At 39.5% G+C, this 27,879-nt stretch overlaps 3 protein-coding genes and 2 long non-coding RNA genes across 5 annotated transcripts; 3 read left to right on the forward strand and 2 right to left on the reverse strand.

The window, feature by feature from the left end:
- Positions 1-207: 207 nt before the first annotated feature.
- Positions 208-4,213, reverse strand: LOC146522046 (uncharacterized). The gene is made up of 3 exons (XR_014872236.1): positions 4,121-4,213; positions 3,361-3,571; positions 208-618 (listed from the first exon to the last, which is right to left on the reverse strand). It is a non-coding gene; the product is annotated as an uncharacterized LOC146522046 (long non-coding RNA).
- Positions 4,214-6,041: 1,828 nt separating this feature from the next.
- On the forward strand, positions 6,042-8,448 carry LOC146522047 (uncharacterized). Its single transcript, XM_085154118.1, has 3 exons — positions 6,042-6,046; positions 6,528-6,657; positions 6,894-8,448. Exons 1-3 carry the CDS (start codon positions 6,042-6,044, stop codon positions 8,205-8,207), a joined length of 1,449 nt encoding a protein of 482 aa, XP_085010244.1. The 3' UTR covers positions 8,208-8,448.
- On the reverse strand, positions 7,108-10,495 carry LOC146522048 (uncharacterized). The gene is made up of 3 exons (XM_085149743.1): positions 10,157-10,495; positions 9,860-10,000; positions 7,108-9,711 (listed from the first exon to the last, which is right to left on the reverse strand). The coding sequence occupies exons 1-3, from the start codon at positions 10,479-10,481 to the stop codon at positions 8,474-8,476; spliced, it is 1,704 nt and encodes a 567-aa protein (XP_085005869.1). The 5' UTR covers positions 10,482-10,495; the 3' UTR covers positions 7,108-8,473.
- A 1,003-nt stretch (positions 10,496-11,498) lies between these two features.
- Positions 11,499-13,003, forward strand: LOC146522049 (uncharacterized). Its single transcript, XR_014872237.1, has 4 exons — positions 11,499-11,552; positions 12,110-12,160; positions 12,446-12,874; positions 12,941-13,003. It is a non-coding gene; the product is annotated as an uncharacterized LOC146522049 (long non-coding RNA).
- A 1,208-nt stretch (positions 13,004-14,211) lies between these two features.
- On the forward strand, positions 14,212-15,894 carry LOC146522050 (uncharacterized). Its single transcript, XM_085149870.1, has one exon. It carries the CDS (start codon positions 14,219-14,221, stop codon positions 15,380-15,382), a length of 1,164 nt encoding a protein of 387 aa, XP_085005996.1. The 5' UTR covers positions 14,212-14,218; the 3' UTR covers positions 15,383-15,894.
- The last annotated feature ends 11,985 nt before the right edge of the window (positions 15,895-27,879 follow it).

The raw sequence follows: 27,879 nt of genomic DNA on the forward strand, positions 1-27,879 counted from the left end.
TTATACAAATTGACATTACTAGAAAAAAAATCTATCACATATGAAAAAGACAACAGTATCATTTGCCCCTGCTTGACCAACATCAGTTAAAAACCAGCAATGCAAAGACAAACTCATAAGCCAACATAACTTTCTTTGACACTGACAGGTCGGCAGTCAATGTATTTTAATACTGAAGAAAACAAAAACAAAAAACATGAATACTGGGCAATCTTTAAATTCAATTAACTTTTATTTTCACTGAACTGATATAACAATCACATATTGATATTTCACAGAAATATTTAACATGATCTAAGCTCTATTGTTTAAAGAGCATGCTAAGCTGCATACCTTTTTGCTGCAAATTTGTGGATCTTTTACCTGCTAACATGAGTAAAACTTTGGAGGGCAAAAAACCTGCCCACTTAAAAAAAAAAAAAAAACTATCTTAAATAGATAAAACATGAATTGGCATTATAATAACAAAAACATGCCAAGCGAGACATTGAAAGTCAAGTTATGGGGATGCTGTGACAGAGACATTTTTATTTTTGGCCCGGAGTTCTGTGATCTTGGCATTGATTGTAGTACCAATGCTGGAAGGATGGGTCCCAGGCCACTTCTCAAGGGTTGCACCTATATATGTACAAAAATGCATGGGGGGGGGGGGGGGGGGGGGGTGATGATGACAAGAACAGAATTAGTAGTGTAAAAGAACCCAATGATCTCAAACAATAGTGCAATGATCCTGCTTTAATCAGTCTTAATATCTAATGGTGCCAGCTTTGAAATTTGCAGACGATGCATGGAGAGGTTCACTACATTGACTACGTTTACATACAGCCAATATTCAGGTTATGGTCAAATTAGGCTCACTATTCAGCAGTGTTGGGACTAACGCGTTATTAAGTAACGCGTTACAGTAACTACGTTATTATTGTGGTAACGAGCACAGTAACTAGTTATTATGCCAAAATCAGGAACGCGTTAGTCGTTACTGGGATTTAGATAGGGTCGTTACTCGTTACTTCGTGTGGTGGCTATCGCGGAGCTTCCACAGATTCTGTAACATTAGCAAGTGTTGGAGGCAGCAGGTGGATGAGGGAAAGGAGACGCAGAAGGAAAAGAGACCCGAGGCGGCTGCCGGTCCAAGTGTGAACTGAACTTCAGGTAAGAAGTTATGACCTGCAGTCTATCTGGGTCAGATATAAACCAAGTTTAGGTGGAGTTTATTTTCGTTATTCTGACTTTTTCCGTACTGCGTACTAGCTAGCATGACAGAGTTTCTATACAGCTGGGTGGGTGCTATGAAGTTATTGATGTTGAACTTTATTTTGTTCATAAGTTATTAGAGTTGCCAACCGTCCCGTCTGGTATTCAGAGAAAATATTACGCGTTTCTTATTGAGGTGAAAAAGAACAGTTTGTCCCGTAATTCAGCTACAATGAAAAAGACACAAAGCTGGAGTTATTCTGTGTCTTTGCTGCACAGCTGCCTCTTCTTCTTTCATTCTCCCCCTCCCTCTCCCGTTTCTACTTCAATCATGAAACTGATCAATGATCAGCTGATCGGCTCTCTTGTTTGTTTATTGCCCACTTTGCACCAGAAAGAGGAAACCAGCCGATGTCGCGCTAAACAACAGCAGCACGTTTAAGCTTGATCAGCTGTTGTTAGAATTTATTTAATATTAATTTCTAGTATCAGCTGATGTTTGCTGGAGCCACAGATGCAAAAAAGCTGCTGGTCATGATGTGGGTTTGGTTATCTGGTGAGAGGGAAACATGAAGATGAAACCAGGAGATGTCCTTACTGAATCATCAGAGCTGAACAGGTGATGGAGAAACAGGTTTACCTTTTAGGTGACATGAATGAGTTGAAGGGAAGTTATGAACTGTTTCTGAGAGACAGATAACACCAGGATCCTTTTTTAGGTAGTTGACAGCTGGTAACTGTGCAGGTGTGGGTCTAGCAAAGTGTTGCCAGGGGGGCAGGTAGGGCATTAACAGGGAGAGGTGGGCACAAAGAAATACTTTTCTTTCTTATTCTCATTTAAAATGTCTGGCTTTTAAAAAATAATTATCTGAATCTTACAACAAACGATTGATAGATTGATGCATATATACCATCAGAACAGTGAACATCACTGTCACAACAGCGTTTGTTTTCATTCAAAGGCTTTATGATTTTTCCTATATTGGCGGCCGGTCTCTAGTCAAAACGCCTGGGCCGATTTTTTGTCCCAGTCCAGCCCTGTATGCAGCTCATCTGCAGTCTGGTGTTACCCACATCTTCCTATTCAGAAGGCAGAATTTCAGAGTTCTGAGTACAATCAAAGCACCACGACTGCAGTTTTTGTGTTGGATGTAAAAGGCGCACATGACGCTGTGACGTAGGCTAGAATCATGGCAGCGGTCAATGATGGTCCAGGCGTGGGATTTCTCTCGTGGAAATATGCACATTATCTTTTCCTTTCTATTGGTAGGTGGCACAGTGCACTGAGGCAAGTAAGCAAGCTAGAAGACTGGCAAAGTTATGGAAGCAACACATTAATAAGAGAATTCTGAGTAAAACCAAAGTTACTTTCCCTAGTAACTAGTTACTTTGAAAGTAACGAGTAACTTGAAGTAACTGAGTTACTTTTGATAGAAGTAACTAGTAATGTAACTAAGTTACTATTTTAAAGTAACTTACCCAACACTGCTATTCAGGTTTCTGAAACATTCGGAATAACTCATTCACATGCATGAGACGAGAGAGTCACAGAGAGCCAGACGGCACATACACAAAGTTCCTCTACTCAAAAGACCAGGATTCCGTGGGAATAGAACATGTGCAAAACACAAATCCATTTTCATTTTGATGGCGATATGCCGATAGAGGTTTTACATGACCAAATATTTTGGTGAGAAAAGGTTAACTCCAAGACTTATATTCGGATTTTTGCCGGTATTTTAATGCCATATGTGACCGGGTTATTGCTAACATTCCAGTTTTGAATGGGTTATCGGCTGCATGTAAACGCAGTCACTGAAATACATCAAATGCAAGAACATTCAGAATGTAAAATACTTATCTACCATCATTTGTTACTTTGAAGTTGGACAAACAAAATGCACCATAAAGGAAATGAAACACCAGAGAAATCTAAGGCCTACAATAGTTTGTCATGAAAAGACCATTCATTCATCTGGATATAACTCAACAAAGATCAACTAGAGTCCTCTGTTTGGTGGAGGCCTTTCTTCAACAATAATATATGCATAAATGTTAAGAAGATATTCTTCATATGTGTGATCCTTCTTTTTCATTGTTCCTTTGTTATCTTTAAATGCCAGAAGGACAACTGCGAAAACATGCCATAAAAAGCTGAAAACTTACTGTAGATGGCATCCAATTTATTTTTGTCGAGCGGTAAACGTGCATCTCCTCTGCCTCGTTTTCCCCCTCGAAGATTGCTCACTAGCAGTATTTCCACAGGGAAGACTGCTGTGAGCAGATGCCTCACAAAGGTTGTAGCTGAATTTGCATTAGTAGCATAGGCCCAGGCCAGTTTCTCTACCATGACTCCAGTCCCAGGATAAATCTCCACCTGTTCCAACAAAAAGACATTTTGATCAATGTAAGAGACTTAAAGAACAACTACATACCTTTCCAGACTTAAAACTCTGTTTCTCATCTAGTTTTGAAGGCAATGACATTTATGTATATTCCCGGAGCCGTCGTTCACCTGCAATGTCCGGATGCTAAGCTACTGGATTTCAAAACTTTTTTCTGCATCACTTGTTACTCGCACAGGCATTCCCATGCAAAAGTGAAGCTTTTGTAGAAAAATTGTAGTTTGCCTCTGCTCCACCAGTGGCTGGCTCTAAAACAGAGTCAATCCCCATAGACTCCTTTGTTAAGAAGGGAAACTTCACAGCAGAAATACAGTCAATGAATTTAACACTTGAATTAGATCCATCATACTTCTAAGTAGAGTACCAATTTAAAAGTTTGGACATATTTTCCCATTAAATCTAATAAGAAAGTCTGTCCAAACTTTTACTGGTACTGTGTTCAAGGTTCGATCAACTGTAAGTAGAAAGACAGTAGATCCAATTTATGCACTTCATCCATTTATTCTTTAAAATTCCATTACCTTTGATGACTGGGATTCCTTTGTTGATAGAATGACAGATGCTGGTGTTGAGAAGGATGAAGTAGATTTGGGAGGGGGCAGCAGCAAACCATCTGATGATGAACCAGGTGTGGACTGCGGAGAAATCTGGGGAAGTTCCAAACTGGATCTCTTAAGAGGTTCAGCCAAATTAATCACCTTTTTCATCATCTTCATGAGTTCTGGCACATCTATATATAGTAAATTAATGAAAAATGATTACCAGAATGGTTTATACATGGGCTAGAGTGACTTTTTCAAATATATTGGCTGTTTAATTGTTAAATTAGTGATAGGAAGTGATACCTTCGACAAGCAACTCCTTCAATTTATCATTCTCTTTTTTCAGGTCTTGGATCTTCCGCTTTAGATCAACTACTGTCTTTTTTGGACTTTTTTCACCATAAGCGACTGAAGGTGGTGAATGACTGTACATTGCAAGGAATTCCTGTGCAGGGTCTTTCTTTGAAGGAACCTTTGACTTCTGGACATGAAAAAAGATAGCGAGAGAGAAGAGGAATTTACATAAAATAGTCAAAGCTGCCATAAAAGTTATGAATCTAAAGTGTAAAGACAACAGATTCAATAGCTCATTTGAATACAGTTTAAAAAAAAGTTTACCATTCTTCAATTTAGGAGGCTACAAGTGATTTTTTTCCTTTAACAAATCCTGACAATCATTGTATACAAATGACCTTTGTGTGCAGTAGAATAGGGGGACCACTGGTGGAGTTCCTTTTCTTAAATATAAATACGTTTCAGTTTTAAAATTATATCTGATCTGAAAAAGGTAAAAATCAGTAAAATATATATATTTTTTAGGGAAAGAGAAGTACTACAGTCATTGCTTGGTGACAGAAATAGAAAGATGGTGAGGATGTTCAGACATAAACAAGAAAAGCTACTTGCAGGCTACACTGTCCCGTTTCATAAGGCTGTAGCCTGCATAGACTCCATCCAATGGTAGATGTACAATACAATAGTGTCAACTTTTTAAAGGAGCCATCACCTAAAATGTTTCATTTTCCACATGAAAACATGTATATAATGGTTTCCTAATGATTGACACTAGCCTAGAAGCCAATATTTAAAGATGGAGTGTTTAGATAACATGTAAAACATGGATACTATAAAACGGTTCCAAGTGAAATGTCACCTTGAGTTGCAATGGCTGCGACAGAATCTGAGTCTCATTTGGATCGGAGTCATCAGAATCATCCTGATAGTTTTCAGGATGGACAGATACCCTCTTGGTCAGGTCCGCTGGTTCATTTTCCTTCAGCAGTGCATTAATTTTCTGAGCTGCCTCAAAACGAGTAGCTAGAGCACAAAGGAGGAAACAAAAAGACATTACAACAATCCGCTTATTACTCCACAGGTGGGTTTTTTTTTTTTAAATCACCAGACTATGTTGTGTTTTCAGGTAATTGCAGTAATGAATGTTATTTTTTACTCCTGACTAAAAACGCAACTGAACACTGGAATGGTTCTTCGACCTGTGTGAAAGAGAGAACTAACAAAGAAAAGAGAACATTTGTATATGGGATAGAGAAAGAGAAGAAGAAGACTGCAGTAACAGTGCCTAGTTTTGTGTTGAGTTGTGATTCACATAGTGCAGTTAGCAAAAAAACAAACAATTCCTATTTCACAGAATTTCCATCCATGTGAAACATAAAATATACAACTATTCAACATCTAAAAGCAACCATCTCATTAGTCAGGGGTTAGGGTTAAAAGGAGTAGGAGCCATGTTTAGGAGATTTACTGTGTTAATATGTAAACCTTTACTTAGAGCAGAGTAAAGACGAGTGATAAAATACAAAACTGTTGCGACTTTTTAAGATTAACAAAGCATAATGTATATTAAGTAAACATGTAGTACAGTCTTCAGCTCCCTGGCCAAATGAAGTAAGCACATGACTTGAAAGCGTGAATTCAGTTTTTCTTTAGAGAACTGCTTTCAAGTAGAGAAGGACATTTCAAATCATATTAACAATTACTTACCAGAGACAAAAACAACAGTGCCCCTGTAGTGTGGCCACCCTCCTTGCTGTTTCTTCCCATGGCGCCATTCAATAGGGCTTTGGAGTTGACGTCACGCCGCAATGCATTATGGGAGCGCAGCGCCATTTTCGGGGTCTACGAATCCAAAGCCCTATATTCACTTTGCTGGAACGACGACGACAAGAATCATGCTTAAAAGCAGCTCAAAAGAAAACGGACGGTATAGAGACCGATTGCGTCCAGAGGCGAAGCAGCGTTACTTGAAAAAAATAGAGTGCATCGCAAATCTGGACCCGTACGAAATACGGCAGTGGAGTAAAGACCCAGACGACCTACCGCCACTGTCCTACCCCGATGTCTTCACCTATCTTGTTTGTGGAGTAAGCGCCTACACAGAGAACCAGTTCCGAAATTACAAGTCACTGGAGGCGCACATCCAATTTACCAACGGCTGGGTGCAAGATTTGGGTATTTTCAAGCCGCCAAACTCTGAGTACGTCGTCATTCATACCAAGGTAAGTCAGCTGAAGCGCATCAAGTGTAATAGCCATTTTCCACCCCCCACCATAATTAATGTTATACATTTATCATCGAACTGCTAAAATATCGTTATCATATTATGTGCCCATAATTGTAAAGTAGATGCAAATTAACACATTGATAATCGGGCAAATTATTAACGCCAATTCGTGTCCTCCCTGTCTCATTTCATTTATTGTCTTTACATCAACCTTGTCCTTGTATGTTACAGGTACTGCACTCCCAAAGATTGAATGAACCTGCATTACGACCATGCGTAATTGTAAGCACCACGGGGAAGGTCGAAGCTGCACACTGCACCTGTATGGCCGGAGTTGCTGAGACCTGCACCCATGTCGCTGCACTTCTGTTTAAAGTGGAGGCAACAGTGAGGATCCGTGGCACAAAGACTGTCACAGATGAACCAGCCTACTGGGTTTTGCCGGGGAACACAACCAAGATACAGCCAGAGGTTGGCCATAACATTGACTTTTCATCTTCAGCAGCACAAAAAAAGACTCTTGATGAAAATATAAACGGACCGTCTGTGGTGAAAGGCAGAAGAAGCCGTCCTTCAAAACGAAAGATTCCTTCTGCTACGTTTGAGGAGTTGTCACCAGTGTTAGACACACTTCATAAACACAATAAAGCAGTGTGTTTGTCTGGATTGGAGAAATACTACACATCACACACTGTTAAATCTTCCACATTACCAATGTCTCTGGCGTGTTTGCACAACACAGGTGCACAGTCCCTTGGTCTTACCGAGCTGCAACTGCACTGTGTAAAGTACATAAATGCAGCAAAAGTTACTGAAGAACAGGCAGAAGCTATCGAGGTACGCACAAGACTGCAACACAAGAGCCCAGAATGGTATGTGTGGCGTGCTGGGAGAATCACAGCTTCGATGATGCACGCTGTGTTTGCCACCACTGTAGAAAAACCCGCCATTACTGTGGTTAATCGTGTTTGCTACCCTGTTAACTCTGTCAGTAATGTGCAAACAACTTGGGGACTGGAGCATGAACAGGACGCTCGACACGCCTACACCCAGAAAATGTCAACATGTCACAAAAACCTACAGGTCCGTATCTGTGGTTTTCTTTTGAACACGGCTTTTCCTGAAGTAGGAGCATCTCCTGACGGACTAACCACATGTGACTGTTGTGGGAAGGGGTGCCTGGAAATCAAATGTCCATTTAAATACCGATGTGACAGCATTCAGCAAGCATTGGACGCACATGACAAAGACTTCTGCCTCGAGTTGACAGCAAATGGAATTAACTTGAAAAAGACACATAATTTTTACTCACAAGTGCAAACACAGGTCTTTGTGGCCAACGCAAAGCACTGTGACCTGGTGGTATGGACACAAAAAGACATGATAGTTATACGCATCTTCCCTGATGTGCACTTCTGGGAATCACATTTAAGGAAAGCTCAGGAGTTCTTTCAGAAGGTGTGCCTTCCTGAACTTTTAGGAAAACATTTCTCTAAGCGAAATGCAGCCGCGAGTGGTCACAAAGTTTTTCCTGCTGGTGTCTAGTTTTCTGTCAGAAGTGCATTGAAATATGTATAACTTGATTTCAAACCTGCAGCACTTACCATGTAACAATTGTCAAACTGTAAAATAAAGAGTGAAATACAGTTATTTGTTATCTTGCTTTTATTATAACGTCATTGTAGTGAAACAGGTACAGAAATGGTTACATAACGTAATGTCAGTGTGTTCATACAATAACACATTAAAAAAAAAAGGTTTTACTAGTACTATGTCTTCAGAGACATACTGAGAGTTTTCACAATTATTAATTAACAAGTACAAGTCTCATGTGTGCCTGGTTTCACTACCACACTAGGGCACATGTTAACCAAAACACAACACACCCTCACAATTTTATCAATGAAGGTAACGTCTTCACCCTCACACGGAAGAAGAGAACGGATTGGCATGGTGGTATGTAGCATTTTGAACTTGTTGCGCAAACTGCCAATTACTCGCTCGACATGGATTCTTAGGTGTGCAATGGCTCGTGTATTTTCTATGTCCTTGGCATCCAGTTGACAGAAGCCCCTTGTAAATGCTGGGATCTTAACCTCCGCACACATCATTCCCACCGCATCTCTGATGTCAAAGCCTCTGTCAGCCAAAACTACATCCCCTGGTAACAGCTTGTTAAGTATTCCACATTGCTCTGTGATGTGTTTATCTGATGCACGGCCCCCCCACCCCTTAGGAATGAATGAAATTGAACCTTGTGGAGTAATCCCGATCAGATATTTCATGGTGTGTGTACCCTTGTAGTGTGAGTACATTTGAGCACGAGCCTTTAAATTTGATGGTCGTTCTATACGAATTTCAAAACAGTCTACAATGATGGCTACCCGATTTCCAAAAGTTTCCGTAAATTGTGGAGGCATTGTTGTTTGCAAACAGTGCCTCTCTGGCCAGTGTACAAGTAATCCAAAGCGAGCATACAAAACGTCTATTGTATCAGCAAAGATAGAAGAAAGAGTTTTGTGGGAGACATTGAATAGATAACAAAGATGCTGAACAGGAAGATCAAGTCTAAGTCGCATAAGTGTGAGTAAAAGCATTTGGAAATGCGACAGTTTCTTTGATGCTGGTAGGAAAGCTTTTACATTCTCGAACACGGACATAAAAATAGCAAAACAAGTAAAACCAGTGTAATATTTCACTTTTTCCGTATCATCCTTTAAAAAGTTTTCATTCAGCTCTGTCTTGTCCAACTTTGATTTAAGCTTTCTGTTCTCCTCCAGCAGCCGGTTTATTTCTGCTCTGCTCTGTACACAGCGCACACAATCATTTGTCAGTCTTTGATCTTCTGTCTGTTTCTCTCTGATATCACTGTTTTCTGCATCTGCACCCGTTACCTCTGCTTCTACTTGTCCAAGACAAATTTGGCCCTCAGCCAAAATAACAAGGTTGTTATGGAGTTGCTCTTCTGTGGTGTCCATCTCTGGCTGCTCTTCTGTGGTAACTTCTGCTGGGGCTTCACCTTCACATTCTGCAGCTCCATTGTGAAAGCCTGTCCAATAAAAAGAGTGCAAATACACAAGGGAATTTTAAAGTGGTTTATACATTAAGGCAGTATGAATACTCAAATGTTTGTGTTAATTGACTAAGATCAACTTTTAAAATAAGAGATTGTGGTTGGGGGTGCGGTTGTTGTTTACCTCCTACTAGTGCTTTTTTTTGTTGCCGTTGTGTTCGCCTCCTGTGACGGTCTGAATGTGATGTTCGGATTTCGGAGTGCCCCATGTGTAGCGTTGGTACCCAGTCTGGATTTGTTTGATCCATTTCATAGGCAGGCTTCCCTACAGTTGTGCAAAAGAATTAGCGAATCTTTACATAGCACATATGTCTGCAAAGTCACTCCATTCATGTTTGATCGCAATTTCTATAACTTCCGAGACCACCAACGATAATATTATTCAGCTATAAAGTGTGATATGAACATATCTAGCACTTACCGGAATGAAAATGTCTGGAGCACACCAAGTGATATTTGGAGATGGAACAGAACTTGATATCAGCTCGTCTCACGGCTGCTATCCAGGCTCGACGCCTTCGTTTGGTAACATCCGATACATGAGCTCCTTGATATTGCTTCCAGGTTGGGAAAGCATAAAAAGACAACCCAAGCTTATTCCCGTGCCGATCGTAAGATCGAACATTGCAGCCGACCACACAGCAAGTACGAACCATGGCTGTGCTTTCGCTCCTTCGTCGCTTGCTCTTAGACCCCGAAAATGGCGGATCAGGCCAAAATCCTTTCCACGCCCACCCCCGTGACATCACGCTCCAAAGCCCTATAACTGCCGAGTAAGTGGATATGGGATTCCCATGCTGGTCCATCTTGGAGTCATCATACCCCCGTATGTTAACAGTTTTTACTTCACTAAGCTTTCCATAGTCCTCCCCTTCACTCCACTGCACCACTGCAAACTTCCTCTCCTTGTGTTCTGTAGTAAATGAAGGGGGGAGGAAAAAAAGAATTGCTATTTGCTAGCTAGAATGCTACGGGCTATATGCTAATCAAGGCTTTTTCTTATCAAAAAATATTCTATTTGACATGGTTTCTATAGGCATACTTTTCCCGTTTGAACCATTTTAATGCCACCAAGTGCTATGTCGCATGCATAATTCTCTGAAGAGAGCATTTCCACGTTGGTCACTTGTTTCTATGTGACCCGTAAAACATCAAACCACTTTTAGCAAGCTATTAGCTTAAGCTAAATCATTCAAATTCGAAAACATTTAGGCGACTTACCTCTGATATTAGTTTTATTCGTCTCCGTACTCTCCATCTTTGCAAGACACACTTTATTAGACCGATTTCCCGCTTGTTGTTAAATTACGTAACGAAGCCGTTACCTAATGAGGACCGTGTGAGGTCTCGCGGTGAAAGCTGGCCACCTGTACGCTGCAGCATGGACCGCCCTACTTTGCCTTTGATTGGTGTATCCTCATATTTGACCTTACACTTAACCAATCATGGCAGTCACAGCTGAAAACAAAGTTTTGAGTTCATGCTCTACGTCAGTATTTTCTCTATTTGGCGGTAGAATATGTTTTTCACAGATTATAGACTATACTGACATTCCAACCGAGTTTTGTAACTTAAGAGACAGCGATGCCGAAAAGAAAACATTATAGATCTGACACAAGTGAAATAGACTGGATGCGGAAAAACGTTCCTTCACATACTTTGACCAGATGGAAAAAACGGTATATGCACCTTTGCCAATAAGTTAATACAGTTGTCAGTTTCTGTCATTGTTATGAAAGCTACAAGAATTTATTTATTTCTTTAGAAAAATCGACAGAGCTTTGACTGACATCGGACAGCACAACACACAACAACAAGTAAGTGAATGTATATCGTTAATGTCTTATCAGCTACCATAGTAGCACTTGATACAAAGTGTTTGGGTTTTAATACTTTGATTAAGTGGAACATTTCAGTTCTAATTTGACACCCATAACGTGGCTTATATTTTTGTGTTGTGTGTACTAAGCAGGTTAACAAACGAATAATTCCATACACTTACATAGATATTTATTTTAAATAAGTTATGCAACATAATTTATTGTGTTTGCCAAATGACTGATGAATTCTGTTTAGGTTAGTTATGATAAGAAAATGCAAAGTATTTGAGAATCTAGACTATATTCATAATGTTTCTGCATTGAAAGGAATCTGAAGTGCTACTTAAGTAATTGTGAGATGATAAATATAATAAAAAAATGTAGTTTTTTACTTAGAAGCCAACCTCTTTCATTTTGTTTATTTAAAGGTCAATAAAAACATTAAGAATAATAACAATGATAATAATAACAACATGGAAATTTCATCCCGACGGTTTTCAGAGGAGCTGTGAAAAATGTATCTTAAACAAGTTGTTCATTTGTATCATTTCAAGGACAATGGTGAAGATGACAGCCAGAGAGAAGGAACTTTCACAGTTCCAATGGTAAATAAAAATACATTATTATAGTCTCTCTCTCTCTCTTTCTCTCTCTCTTTCTCTCTCCTTTTAAAAGCAACATACAGAAAAAAGGCCACAATAAAGCATTACTTTCATTCTTATGTCTCTTCTACGCTACTCCATCACATTGTAAAAGTGAAAAGTACAGCTTACCACTAAGCTGTTTAAATATGTCAGTGACAGACTCACTACTTGTTTTTGAATATATCATTTGGATATTTAATTCATTTATAAATTCAATATTCAATACTTGGGTTGTATTCCTCACAGGAAAGTGAAGATGCTACCCAAAGAGATGAGCAGATACCAGAACCACAAACCGTTTCACTGGTAAGAAACAAATGCAAGATGTGCTCCCCTTCCAGTGACAGACTCACTACTTGTTTTGGAATATATCATTTGGATATTTAAATCATTTATATATTCAATATTCAATACTTGGGTTGTATTCCTCACAGGAAAGTGAAGATGCTACCCAAAGAGATGAGCAGATACCAGAACCACAAACGGTTTTACTGGTAAGAAACAAATGCAAGATGTGCTCCCCTTCCAGTGACAGACTCACTACTTGTTTTGGAATATATCATTCGGATATTTAATTCATTTATATATTCAATACTTGGGTTGTATTCCTCACAGGAAAGTGAAGATGCTACCCAAAGAGATGAGCAGATACCAGAACCACAAACGGTTTCACTGGTAAGAAACAAATGCAAGATGTGTTCCCCTTCTATGGCTCTCTTTTCTTTAAATTTGAATACTCAGGGAAACAATGAAGATGCCACCCAAAGACAGGAGGAAAGAATAGAAATGATCACAATGGTGCAGATAAGACTTGCGTTTAATTGCATTTTTAACTATGACAAACGTCGCTATGACTGCTGTTTATGTTGTAAATGCAGTTTTGAAAAAAAACATAAGGCTACATATGAAAACAAGTGAAACCTGCTCAAATATAACACAATTCTTTTTCAACCATTCAGGAGAACGCCCCTGAAGCAGGAGTTGATGTGAACTGCTCCAGTGGACTAACAGAAAATCAAAGCATCATCTCAATCCTCTCCTTTGCTTTGAGACACAACACTACAGGTGTATTAATGAAGGACTTGCTGAAACTGCTCAAGTTACATTCTGCTGGGACTACTGTAGTTCCATCAAGCAGGTATTTTCTGGAGAAACCCTTCGCTGATATTACAAACCAGTTTAAACGACATCATTACTGTAGAGTTTGTACTAAGTACATGGGGTCTTTACAATCTTTGGAAGAAACACTTAATTGTGTGTCATGTTCTTCATTCATAACAGTGAAAGCCAGTTTAGAGGAAGGTAACTTTTTTATTAGTATACCATTAAAAGATCAGCTAAAAGACATTCTTGAGAACCACAATGTGCATGATCTATGTTTCAGAGGTGATCCCAGTGGTTGCCATGTAATAAAGGACATATGTGATGGCAGCTTGTATCAGACCTTAAAGTCTACCAGTAAAGATTTTCTGTCCCTCACTTTTAATTGTGATGGTGTACCAGTTTTTCAGTCTTCCAAATTTAGTATTTGGCCAATATCGTGTTGCATTAATGAGGTACCACCGGAGAGTAGAGACAAACATGTACTTCTATGTGCTTTATGGTTTGGATCCAAAAAGCCAGACATGTCCTGCTTCTTTAAACCATTTGTCGAGGAGTGTGCAAATCTTTCTCAAGTTGGTTTTGAGTGGCAAGATCCTAACAATCAGGCACAGAGACACATGAAAGTACACACATTGTGCTGTGTGTGTGATGCTGTAGCAAGACCATTGTTACAGAATTTCAAGCAATTTAATGGTGAATATGGCTGTGGAGTTTGCCTTCATCCTGGGATGCAAACAAGGAAAGGGAATGGAAACACAAGGGTTTACGCATTTCCTGATGAAAAGCCAAGTGACAGAAATCATAAAACCACAGTAGAAATAGGACAAATAGCTGAAAGACAAGGGAAGACTATATTGGGGGATAAAGGGCTCATCTCCTCTTGCAGATTTGCCATTGTTTCATCTTATCAATGGAATGGTCCCTGACTACATGCACTGTGTACTGCTTGGTGTGTGCAGATACATGGCATCTTTATGGATGGATTCTAAAAACACTTCTGAGCCATGGTACATTGGTGTACAAACAGCAAGCATAGACAAACACCTCTTGTCTATTAAACCTCCAGGTATCGTCGCTCGAGTTCCAAGATCTTTAATTGAACGCAAATTCTGGAAAGCTCACGAGTGGCAACATTGGCTTTTGTACTATAGCTTGCCAGTTCTGAAAGGCATACTTCCACAGAAGTATCACTGTCATTGGGCATTACTGGTAGAAGGGATAAGCATTCTCTTGGGGTCCGAATTAAATACTGAACTGATAAACCACGCACACGACGCATTAGTGTACTTTGTTGGAGGTGTACAATCTCTGTATGGAAAACAGCACATGACATTCAATGTTCATTCATTGTTGCATTTGAGTAAACGTGTTGTGCAATGGGGTCCTTTATGGGCTCACTCAGCCTTTATGTTTGAAAGTTTCAATGGGTACCTCTTGAAACAAATAAAAAGTAGTCAAGCTGTACCACAACAAATATGCAAACGAGTGGCAGTCTCCCGTGCCTTTCCTTTTTTAGCTAAGCAGTTCTTAACAAATGCAGCTGCAGAAGTTAAACAGTTCTGCAATGAAATGAGACAAGAAACCCAGCATGTCAAGAGGCATGAAAAGTTTACTCAGGTGACTGCCCTTGGTTCACCAAATGTAAGACAAATATCTCTGAGAGATCAAGCTGCTCTCCACCCAGTTAGAGAGGTTCCCACAAACTCTGTGGTGAGTTACTACAAGAGAATTTCTGTGAATGGAAACATTGTTCACGGTTACACGTACAGCAAAACAAAACAAAGAAACAATTATGTGGTGCTTCTAAAAAATGGAAGTATTTTTGCTGTCTCACACTTTGTTGAAATGGATAGTCACTGTTTATATGCTATAGGAAAATATGGTAATTGCACAGTGCAAAAGTTAGCCAGAGGTTCTCTTATCAGAACTCAGCTGAGCTATATGTCAACTGTTCACTTTCCCACAGGCTTTTACAAAGCCATAAATGCTACTCAGATAGTTAGGCCATGTATGTACATACAGTGTCCAGACTCTAACTCAATTGTATGTCAGCTACTGAATACATACTATTGTAAATGATTTAATCTTAAATCTTATTGTAAATGATTCAATCTAAATGTGAAGGTGGAGCTACTGATTATGGGGTTGATTATGGGAGAGATTCAAAGGCTTTCAATTGTGTCAAATGTCATTCTAATTAAGAGTGAAATGTGCAGCTAACAAGGTCTAAAGCCATAGCGGTTCATAAAGGTGGCGCATTCACGCTGTCATTTCTGAACAGCGTCTTTATTGAAACATGGGTTTCTGACCTGAGTGGAATATATTTCTGTTAAAACATTTTGCAATGCATGTTCACAACATTTATGTATGTCAATGTAATTCCATTAAGCTAGTGGTGTGGTGTTTAAATGGTCCTTAAAGCACTGTCATAATGAATCTGGGTCATGTAAAAAGACAAAAATATATTATATATAAAAATTATATATAAAATGTATTTTATCTACATCTTTGTGTAATCTGCTGATTCTGTGCAAAATTAAAAATATTTCTACAATATGAATATTGTATAATATCTTTTCCATCTTTTCTGTCTATATAGAATACATTCAAGATGGATTTTGAATATTTACTGCGTTAATTTAATCATTTGTCAAACTTATTGGAAAAGTTTGTTCTTTAAATGTCAATGCAATAATGGGAAAAAACATTATTTGAAAGTCAGGAATAGGATGCCTAGTTTTGCAAAAATGCTAAACAAAGAAATAAATAAACTTTACACAAATGAATGAAAAGCATTTTTATCAATCCCAGAGGGAAATTCTAATGTAGTAGGGTTTTATTTAATCACATGTTCAGAGCAAACTTCTCGTAAATTTGTGGCTTTCCCCTTCTTATTGTCATTCAGTGTTAATTGTTAGTTGTTTCCTGTTTGTGATAACACAAGTAAATCTTTTATTCTCTATAAAAAACTTACAATAGTTTAGTTTCACTCATGATTGTCTAACTCATATAAGTATGATATTACATTTTTCTTCTTAGGATAATATATGTCGGGTTAATGTCATATAATTTTTTAAGAAGTATCCAAAACATGCAAGTTTCATTTATATAATTTTTTAAGGGATCTTATATGTATTTTCACTCTTGTATATTTTTCATACAAGTTTCACACAAGACAGATAAAAACCTTATAAGAAATATATATATCTTTTCCATATGGGTACTGCTTTAACTGTTAAAACAAAAGCCAATGCTGCGGGTGACAGGGTTTATCATGTGAAACAGCAGCTTGTTTAGTTTAAACAGTCTGCATTAAGCTGGGAAAACACTGTGCAATTTTTTTCAGTCGTGTTATTCAGCTCCCTCTCAAACTGTACAATCAAATTGCAGAGGTTAGAAGTTCATAGGTCACGATGCAGGGTCTCACACTATACGGCCTGATGCTCTGATGCGACCTGAGTGCTCAAACTGTGCGTCCATAACATGAAGCATATCATACAAAATCTGTCCCTCGCTCTCCCTCTCTCTGTCTTTCACTCACTCACTCACTCACACACCACCACCATCAACTTTGCTAAATTACTAATGGAAAACATTGACCAGGCAGCTGTGATTGAGCAGCAATGTCCATCCAACTCTTTTCATGGTTGTTTTAGTCGTGATAATTTTGTGTGGCCACATTGAAAAGCCTCGGGTATGGAAGCGTAGAGCTGCCACCCAGGCAAAAGAAAAATAGAGCTATATCACGTTATAACGTAAAAAGTTTATTGTTCTAACAATATACTTTTCATGTTAGTACAATATACCTTTCACGTTTGAACAATATAATATCACGTTCGTACAAGATTTATCTCAACAGATCCTGGATTTATCTACAAGTATTTTGATGATGAGCTATGAACATTGACTACATTCATTTTTATACCGATCAAATGAATTTTGAACTAGATCTTGTTAAGGATAAACTGGTACAACTCTGCCAAAAAAACAAACATAGCGACCTGTGTTTGGTTTGTGATCACCAGGGGGTGCTATCATACACATTCTTCTTCTGAGAGAAAAAAACAAGAGTTGAAGAAAACATGTGCTAGCTATCTTATTTGCATTTTTAAGCTAGATTCCATGAGCAACAGCAATCATCAACAACATTCAATTCACTATGTCAAAACAGTGTATCAAAGTAAGTAATTTTATGTCCACTTAAAGATGTAGAATTAAAGTTATAACCAAATTATAGCAGTAATATATCACATTTTTGATTTTTGCTTGACAGATGCCAAAGAAATCAGTGGTGGACAAAATTGCAGTATTTGAAGTCCTTCGTGCTTCTAAAGAAGCAGTCATAAAAAATGGAAAAGTTTCAACTCCAAGTGATGACATATGGCAAAATCTATGCAAACAACTTGGTGAAAAGATGACACCAAAAGCTCTTTACACTTTTGTTAAATTAAACAGACACAATGTATGAGCTGCTCTGGATTACAGTGATGAAGAGAGACTGACTGACACAGACAGCAGTGACAATGATAATGATTTTGAACAAAGCAGCTCTCCTTTTCAAAACAAAGACTGCAAGACTTTCAATGTGGAGCTCCCATTTGAACAATGGATACATATGATTCCACATAAAGTCACATACAAAAAGAATACTTTCAAAAAAAGGGAATACACAATGCACATACACAGGTACATGGACTCATGTTGTAAACCAGGGAATCTGGAAAGAGGTTAAAAGTACATGCACCATTACTTTTAAACGAGCCAAGGTGTACCCCAGAACTGTATCTTGTTTTATTAAAATCAGAGGCTTTTGCAAAGAGTGTAGTGGCCAGCTGTACATTACATGTGAAAAGGAACCTGAAAATCACTGCCTAATGGTGCTGAAGTGTGTAATGGCAAACACGGATGAATCCATGCACACTGGCTTTTTTAAGAGAGCCATGTCCGGAAGTCTGAGGGCACAAGTAACAAAAGAACTTTGTGAAGGCAGACTGCAGCCCCATGTGTGGAGAGCATCAGAGGCAGCAAAGCTGATGGACTTTGGTGATCCAGAGCCAAGCCATATACCAAATTTGACAACTCTGCGCAAAGCCAAACACGAACAAAATCAACTAGAAGTTGCTCATAAAAACCCAATACTGTCTCTCCACTCATTAAAATACAGTTCCCCTCACAGTGGAAGCATTTGGGACATTGGATTAGACAAGTTCTTCTGTCACTACTGGAGTCAAACTCAAATGCTGATGTACAAGACTGAAAAGCACCCCATAGTCGCCTTTGATGCGACTGGCTCAGTTGTAAAAAAGCTTCTCAGGCCTAATGGTTTGTCTGGAAATATCTTCCTGTATCAAGGTGTGTTAACAGGAAGGGACGACTCTCATGTCCCAGTGGTGCAAATGTTGTCAGAGAGACATGATGTCCAGGCAATCACAAGATGGTTATCGGAATGGATTCGTGCTGGAGCACCAATCCCAAAGGAGGCCATCTGTGATTTCTCCTTAGCTTTAATTGGTGCTTTAGTTAAGGCTTTAACACATCATTCAGATTTGAAGAGTTACATTAATGAATGCTTTGGTGTCTTGCTTCGGAAAAAATCCTACAAACTACTACCATGTTTCATCAGAGTGGATGTGGCGCACTTCATCAAAATGATTTGCCAGTGGGACTGTTTGAGAAAAAAGCCTCATTGGGTGAGGGATTTCTACGTGCGATCAATGGCACAACTTGTCAAGTCCCAATCCTTGGAAGAAGCAAAGGTCCTAATATGCAGCATTGCTATTATGGCATTAAGTGAGACAGAAGGCTGTGACAGTTTTGGAAACCCCATTATGTCAGAAGTGTCCAAATCAAATCTGAAAAGAAAAATTGCAGATGAGACTATGTCTGTTTCTGATGACAAGGAAGAAGAAGACATTAGATTGGATCCATGCACAGAAATAAACACTGACTTAAGGCAGTGGGTGGCAGATATTTGTGAGGGGAGCAGGTGCCATGCTGAAGTTCATGGTGATCGAGACAATATGCACTATCTACCTGAGCTCGTCCCACACCTAATTAGATTGGGAGGATACCTACCACTCTGGACTGGAGTAATGGTTCCCCTATTTCAGAGCAAAAAGCTCACTGCAACTTCAGCTAATGTTGAAGCAGAGTTCAAGAACATTAAACATGGTCTATTCAAGCATGAAAATCTCCCTATAAGGATAGATAAATTCATTGCACATCATCTTGGTTTTATTGAAGGGAACATGCGGATCTGTTCTGCAAAACAAATATGAAAAGAAGCAGAGGTTGCCAGACAGGATGGTACAGTGAAGCGTCAGCATCCACACAAAGCCTTTGTGGAGCAGGAAGTGGATAATAACCCCTCTCAGGAGCCCAAAATTGACACAGACATGGACATTGAAGAAACAGCAGCTTTGGAAAACTGGAGAGGCCTTGCAGTTCCACCAAAGAAGAGGAAATTGACCTCATACCTCTCCCCTTGTCCTGAATGGCTCCACTCAGATCCAGCTGTGAAAAAGAAAAAAGTAAAGCTAGGGCTGTTAAAAAATGGAAATAATCAACAACCAGTAAAACTTGGCAAAGGACAATACTGTGTCATGAACACCTGTGCCTTTGATGCCTTCTGTCAAAGTCTGTGCTGCGCTTACTGTGACAGTCAAAACATGTTGAATAGTTCAGAGGAGAATAAAGTATTCCAGCTTGTGAAATCCCCTGCTTCAAAGGGTGTCACTCAACATGCCTATTCATTGAGGGCAGAGGTGCTGAGCTCAATATTCTGCCCTGTTCAGTTGAAGACTGGTGTTCATCGTGTTGATGCACAGTGCCATGTGTCCACAGTAATTCAATTCAATTTCAATTCAATTTTATTTATATAGCGCCAAATCACAACAAAAGTCGCCTCAAGGCGCTTCATAGATACAGAGAAAAACCCAACAATCATAAGACCCCCTATGAGCAAGCACTTTGGCAACAGTGGGAAGGAAAAACTCCCTTTTAACAGGAAGAAACCTCCGGCAGAACCAGGCTCAGGGAGGGGCGGCCATCTGCTGCGACCGGTTGGGGTGAGAGAAGGAAGACAGGATAAAGACATGCTGTGGAAGAGAGACAGAGGTTAATAACAGATATGATTCAATACAGAGAAGTCTATTAATACATAGTGAGCGAGAAGGGTGACTGGAAAGGAAAAACTCAATGCATCATGGGAATCCCCCGGCAGCCTACATCTATTCCAGCATAACTAAGGGAGGATTCAGGGTCACCTGGTCCAGCCCTAACTATATGCTTTAGCAAAAAGGAAAGTTTTAAGCCTAATCTTAAAAGTAGAGATAGTGTCTGTCTCCCGAATCCAAACTGGAAGCTGGTTCCACAGAAGAGGGGCCTGAAAACTGAAGGCTCTGCCTCCCATTCTACTTTTAAATACTCTAGGAACAACAAGTAGGCCTGCAGAGCGGGAGTGAAGTGCTCTAATAGGGTGATATGGTACTACAAGGTCATTAAGATAAGATGGGGCCTGATTATTTAAGACCTTGTATGTGAGGAGCAGGATTTTGAATTCAATTCTGGATTTAACAGGAAGCCAATGAAGGGAAGCCAAAACAGGAGAAATATGCTCTCTCTTTCTAGTCCCTGTCAGTACTCTTGCTGCAGCATTTTGGATTAACTGAAGGCTTTTCAGTGAGTTTTTTGGACATCCTGATAATAATGAATTGCAGTAGTCCAGCCTGGAAGTAATAAATGCATGAACTAGTTTTTCAGCGTCACTCTGAGACAGGATATTTCTAATTTTAGAGATGTTGCGCAAATGGAAGAACGCAGTCTTACATATTTGTTTAATATGTGCGTTGAAGGACATATCCTGGTCAAAAATGACTCCAAGGTTCCTCACAGTGTTACTGGAGGCCAAGGTAATGCCATCCAGAGTAAGAATCTGGTTAGATACCATATTTCTAAGCTTTTCAGCGCCGAGTACAATGACCTCAGTTTTATCTGAGTTAAGAAGCAGAAAGTTAGTGGTCATCCAAGTCTTTATGTCTTTAAGACATTCCTGCAGTTTAACTAATTGGTGTGTGTTATCTGGCTTCATGGACAGATAGAGCTGGGTGTCATCTGCATAGCAGTGAAAATGTATGCTGTCTTCTAATGATGCTGCCTAGGGGAAGCATGTATAATGTAAACAGAATTGGTCCTAGCACTGAACCCTGTGGAACTCCATAATTAACCTCAGTGTGAGAAGAGGACTCTCCATTTACATGCACAAATTGGAGTCTATTAGATAGATATGATACAAACCACTGCAGTGCAATACCTGTAATACCTACAGCATGTTCTAATCGCTCTAATAGGATATTATGGTCAACAGTATCGAATGCTGCACTAAGGTCAAGAAGGACAAGCACAGAGATGAGTCCACTGTCAGAGGCCATAAGAAGATCATTTGTAACCTTCACTAAAGCTGTTTCTGTGCTGTGATGAACTCTGAAACCTGACTGAAACTCTTCAAATAAACCATTCCTCTGCAGATGATCTGTTAGCTGTTTGACAACTACTCTTTCAAGGATTTTTGATATGAAAGGAAGGTTGGAGATTGGCCTATAATTAGCTAAGACTGCTGGGTCTAGAGATGGCTTTTTGAGTAAAGGTTTAACTGCAGCCACCTTGAAGGCCTGTGGTACATAGCCGATTATTAGAGATAGGTTGATCATATATAAGATCGAAGAATTAATCAATGGCAGGACTTCTTTGAGCAGTTTTGTAGGAATGGGGTCTAAAAGACACGTTGATGGTTTGGAGGAAGTAATTATTGAAGTTAACTCAGAAAGATCGATTGGAGAAAAAGAGTCTACCTTAACATCAATGGTACTAAGAGTAGCTGTTGATAATATTACATCTGTGGGATGATTATTGGTAATTTTTTCTCTAATGATAAAAATTTTATTTGTTAAGAAGTCCATGAAGTCATCACTAGTGAACGTTAAAGGGATGGTTGGCTCAAAAGAGCTCTGACTTTTTGTCAGCCTAGCTACAGTGCTGAAGAGAAACCTGGGGTTGTTCTTATTTTCTTCAATTAGTGATGAGTAGTAAGCTGTTCTGGCTTTGCGGAGGGCTTTCTTATAAAGCAACAAACTATTTCTCCAGGCTAAATGATGATCCTCTAAATTTGTGACACGCCATTTCCTCTCCAGATTACGAGTCATCTGCTTTAGGGTACGTGTTTGAGAATTATACCACGGGGTCAGGTACTTCTGATTAGAGACCTTAGTTTTCACTGGAGCTACAGTATCCAGAGTCGTACGTAGTGAGGAGGTGAAATTATTAACAAGATAATCGACCTCTGTTGGGGTAGCGTTCAGATAGCTGCTCTGCTCTGTGTTGGTACAGGGCATTGACGATGATAACAGTGGCTGGATTATATTCTTAAACTTAGTTACAGCGCTTTCAGAAAGACATCTACTTTGATAAAGTCCACTCTCCACTGCTGCGTAATCAATTATTGTAAATGTAAATGTTATCAAGAAATGATCAGACAGGAGAGGGTTTTCAGGAAACACTGTTAAATGTTCAGTTTCTATGCCATATGTTAAAACAAGATCTAGAGTGTGATTAAAGTGGTGGGTGGGTTCTTTTGCATTTTGAGAGAAACCAATTGAGTCTAACAACAGATTAAATGCCATGTTGAGGCTGTCATTTTTAGCATCAACATGGATGTTAAAATCACCCACAATAATTATTTTATCTGAGCTCAGAACTAAATTAGATATAAAGTCTGAGAAATCAGACAGAAACTCTGTGTAAGGCCCAGGTGGACGATAGATGATAACAAGTAAGACTGGTTTCTGAGTTTCACAGCTGGGGTGGACAATGTTAAGCATCAGGTTTTCAAATGAATTAAAAGTCTGTATTGGTCTTTCATTAATTAATAGACTGGTGTGAAAAATTGCTGCCACACCGCCCCCTCGACCTGTGCTTCGAGATTTCTGGTAGTTAGAATGACTCGGGGGTGTTGATTCATTTAAACTAACATAATCATCCTGCTGCAACCAGATTTCTGTAAGGCAGAGTAAATCAATTTGTTGATCAATTATTAAGTCATGTACTAACAGAGACTTGGAGGAGAGAGACCTAATATTTAATAATCCACATTTCACTGTTTTACTCTTTGGTTCAGGTGTGGATACTGTATTGTTCTTTCTTTTTAAATATTTAAGTTGTTTGTTGCTAGTTTTTAGTTTGTTTTTTGTCTTTTTGGAAGCTGACACAGTCTCTATGGAGATGGGTTTTTGGGGGGGTAGCAGGAGGAGGGAAGCTGCAGAGAGGCGTGTAAGACTGCAACTCTGCATTCAAAAAACAATGACGGAAAATTCAAGTGTTCACTTCACAAGACAGTGTTCCTCCCAGTACTGCAAACTTTACACACCAAACACAAGGCAGATACCTTTTGTTTCCATTGATCTGTCAGTCCTCTCAGCTTCTGGCATAGCTCACCTTCAGTCTGCTGTTGAAAAAGGCTCACCCTTCCAGCATTGCCATGCCCAAGACCAATCGAAAGTCCTGATGCATCTCCAACAGCATTTAAAACAGATTCATCAGGAAAGCAACTTTGCACAGGGACTGTTTGTCACAGTTTCACCCTGAGAGAGCTTGTATGGATTGACACAGACCTTGGAAAATGCTCTACAGAAACTCTGGAGCACAGTTTTCACACTCCAAAAAGATTTTTGCTTACTGAATTCCCATCCACTCTGCTACTTCAAGGAGAGAAATGCACACTGAAAGCAGTCATTACATTTAAGGAGGGCCCAACACCAGAAGCACTCGGGCATTATATGACATTCTGTAACAGGACCCCGTACATCTGGGAGATGTATGATGACCTAAGAAAGGATGTAACCATAGCATCTGAAAACACCAGCGTATGTCTGCACGCTGTGCTCTACACAAAGGAATGATGGCAAGATTTCATGAAAGAAAGTCCTTTTCTAGTTTGTGAGTTAGATGATGGAAATAGCTGTTATTTTTCAGTTATTGTATTAGACTTGTGAGGCTCAGACAGTTCCATGTATTTACCTTTTCTAACAGGAAACATATATACTACGTTGTTCTCGTAGTTTTGTATTTTGTTACCAGCAAATAAAGTTTTTTCTCCAACAGAATGCATTAATTATTTTAAATGCTATATTTAACATAGTTTTTAAATAAGTTATAGCAGTTTGATTACTAGGTTTAAGAGTGTGATCATAAGAAAAAAATATCCAATGCTGGTTAATATCTCTCAATTTATTTACAGTAAAGAAAGTGGCTGGTTGAGCTTTAGAAACTTTTGGTAATATCTAGAGATGGCACGATACCACTTTTTTATGTCCGATACCGATACCCATATCATAAATTTGGATATCTGCCGATACCAATATGAATCCGATATAGTGTGTTTTTTAATCAATAAAACGTTTTTTTAATATCTTGTATTTGTATAAGTTTATACTCAAGTTTAAATAAATAACAACACTAAAGCTATTCTGTTATACCTGTATGTAAAAAATACACTGCGCCCAAAATATTTCATAGTTCAGCAACACTGATCAATCTAATAAACTTAAACCTACTCAATCCTTCCTATTCTGGTATTTTAAAGAGTACTTAGCAGAAATATTAAGCAACCTAACTAATAGGGCTGCAAACTCCCAGCAAAAAAAAAAAAACAATAGGGAACCACCCTCCACCTCATGATGCGTAATCGATGTAATCAAATTTAATTTGATGCAGGGGGAAAAATGCACAGAAATAAATTATTTTTCAAGAATAATTAAATAGATTCAACATCTTTCTTCAACAGAATTGCAGACTGCACAGATGGTATCTTCCCAAAGGAAAAAGTACTATAGCTTACCAGGGTATATTAGACTTAACAGTTACTATATACAGTAATGGACTTCTATAGATTTTACATCAGATTAAAACTTTGGGTGTAAGAGTCAGATAATTATTTATTAAAAGCTAGACATTTTAAATGAGAATAAGAAAGAAAAGTATGTCTTTGTGCCCCCTTTTCCCTGTTCATGCCCTATCGGCCCCCCTGGCTAAACTTTGCTAGATCCGCCCCTGCACAGTTACCAGCCGTCAGCTGCTTAGAAAAGGATCCTGGTCTAGAAAGTAATAATAAATAAATTCTAACAACAGCTTATCAAGCTTAATAGTGCTGCTGTTGTTCAGTCGCTGGTTTCCTCTTTCTGGTGAGAAGTGGGCCAAAAACTAAGAAGAGAGACGGACTCGCGACAGAAAAGCCGATCAGCTAAGCATTAGCATTATCATTAAGCAGTTTCACGATTGAAATAGCAACAGGAGAGAGAGAGAGAGAGAGGCAGTCGCTCCTAATATCTGTTGTTAAGCTTAACATGGGAATGTTTTACAGACATTCAGAGATGAACTTACACACTTGCTTTACTTCTCTCTGGGAAAACTTCCTCGGAGATGAAATGCTGGTTTGCTAGCAAGGCTACAAATACACACAGCCGCTCTATCACGTGATGCATACTGCTGCGACGTGCTACGGTTATGATCCGAGTTACGCTGTGTAGCAAGTTTTGTGAGGTGCGTTTTTGATATTTAATGGATCGGATTACATTTTTTATTTCTCACCGATATCCGATCCAGTAATTTGGGTCAGTATCGGACCGATACCGATACGTAATATCGGATCGGTCCATCTCTAGTAATATCTTTAAAATGAAAGCGGCACAAACGACAATTTTAGCAGCACAAACATAGCACAAACCTGTGACATCAACTTTTGTTTGATTTGGGTGATGTGGGGGGCTGGTAGACCTTTTGACGTTTGCATTTTCATTAATATCTTTAAAACAGAGGCAACACAAACGAAAATTTTTGCAGCACAAACCAGCAAAAACGTAGCACAAACGTTTGACACCAGTTTTGTTCGATTTCCATTAATGTGGGGGGGCTGGTTGACCTCTGATGACCTCTAGAAATTTTTATTAATATCTTTAAAATGAAAGCGGCACAAACGACAATTTTTGCAGCACAAACCAGCACAAATGTAGCACAAATGTTTGACATCAATTTTGTTCAATTCCATTAATGTGGGGGGGCTGGTTGACCTCTGATGACCTCTAGAAATTTTCTTGAATATCTTTAAAATGAAAGCAGCACAAATGAAAATTTTTGCAGCACAAACCAGCACAAACTTTTAACATCAATTTTGTTTGATTTGGGTGATGTGGGGGGGCTGGTTGACCTTTTGACCTTTACATTTTCATTAATATCTTTAAAACAGAAGCAGCACAAACGACAATTTTTGCAGCACAAACGTAGCACAAACGTTTGATACCACTTTTGTTGGATTTGAAGAAGGTGGGGGGGCCAACTTCACTCACATACACCTACGCCCTGCCCGTGATCAGGTACTCTGCTGGGGTAATAGGCTGTCCAAAGGAGGAGATAGAAGCCACTGACATCAAGACAAGAAAGCTCCTTACCATGCATGGAGGGTTTCACCCCTAGTCCAGCACCCTGAGGCTGTACGCTAAGCGGAAGGAAGGGGGCCGGGGACTGGTGAGTGTCAGCACCACACTCCAGGATGAGACAAGGAACATCCACGAATACATCACAAAGATGGCCCCAACTGACAGCGTGCTCAGTGAATACCTCAGGCAGCAGAAACCCAAGAAAGTGGAGGAAGGCGAGGAACCATCATGGAAGGACAGGCCCCTGCATGGTATGTACCACCGGCAGATAGAGGAGGTGGCTGATATCCAGAAATCCTACCAGTGGCTGGACAAAGCTGGACTGAAAGATAGCACAGAGGCACTAATCATGGCAGCACAGGAACAAGCACTAAGCACAAGATCCATAGAGGCTGGGGTCTATCACACCAGGCAAGACCCCAGGTGCAGGCTGTGTAAAGATGCTCCAGAGACAATCCAGCACATAACAGCAGGGTGCAAGATGCTAGCAGGCAAGGCATACATGGAACGCCATAACCAAGTGGCCGGCATAGTGTACAGGAACATCTGTGCCGAGTATAACCTGGAAGTCCCAAGGTCAAAATGGGAGATGCCCCCAAGGGTGGTGGAGAATGACCAAGCTAAGATTCTGTGGGACTTCCAGATACAGACGGACAAAATGGTGGTGGCTAACCAACCGGACATAGTGGTGGTAGACAAACAGAAGAAGACGGCCGTAGTGATCGATGTAGCGGTTCCAAATGACAGCAACATCAGGAAGAAGGAACACGAGAAGCTCGAGAAATACCAAGGGCTCAGAGAAGAGCTCGAGAAGATGTGGAGGGTGAAGGTGACGGTGGTCCCAGTGGTAATCGGAGCACTAGGTGCGGTGATATATACACACACACACACACACACATATATATATATATATATATATATATATATATATATATATATATATATACGTGCATATATATATGTCACATTCAATATATATATTGAATGTGACATTTCATTCACAAGACAGAGACCAAACTCTGCAGACGTGTTGGTGTCTGACTGTCCCATTTTTAGTTGTAACATGCATTAAACCTTGCATTTAACTGAAAC

The sequence above is a fragment of the Neolamprologus multifasciatus genome, chromosome 3 (assembly GCF_963576455.1).
Source record: "Neolamprologus multifasciatus chromosome 3, fNeoMul1.2, whole genome shotgun sequence".
NCBI classification, from domain to species: Eukaryota; Metazoa; Chordata; class Actinopteri; order Cichliformes; family Cichlidae; genus Neolamprologus; species Neolamprologus multifasciatus.

Bases quoted from the DNA above. Each gene is read 5' to 3' on its own strand.
- LOC146522047 (XM_085154118.1), top strand. The intron at 6,658-6,893 runs GTAAGTCAGCTG...TGTATGTTACAG, and splicing joins ACGTCGTCATTCATACCAAG to GTACTGCACTCCCAAAGATT.
- LOC146522048 (XM_085149743.1), bottom strand. From the start codon at position 10,481: ATGTCACGGGGGTGGGCGTGGAAAGGATTTTGGCCTGATCCGCCATTT. The intron at 10,001-10,156 runs GTAAGTGCTAGA...GCACAACTGTAG, and splicing joins CTCCAGACATTTTCATTCCG to GGAAGCCTGCCTATGAAATG. The intron at 9,712-9,859 runs GTAAACAACAAC...TTTATTGGACAG, and splicing joins AAAAAAAGCACTAGTAGGAG to GCTTTCACAATGGAGCTGCA.
- LOC146522050 (XM_085149870.1), top strand. From the start codon at position 14,219: ATGGTCCCTGACTACATGCACTGTGTACTGCTTGGTGTGTGCAGATAC.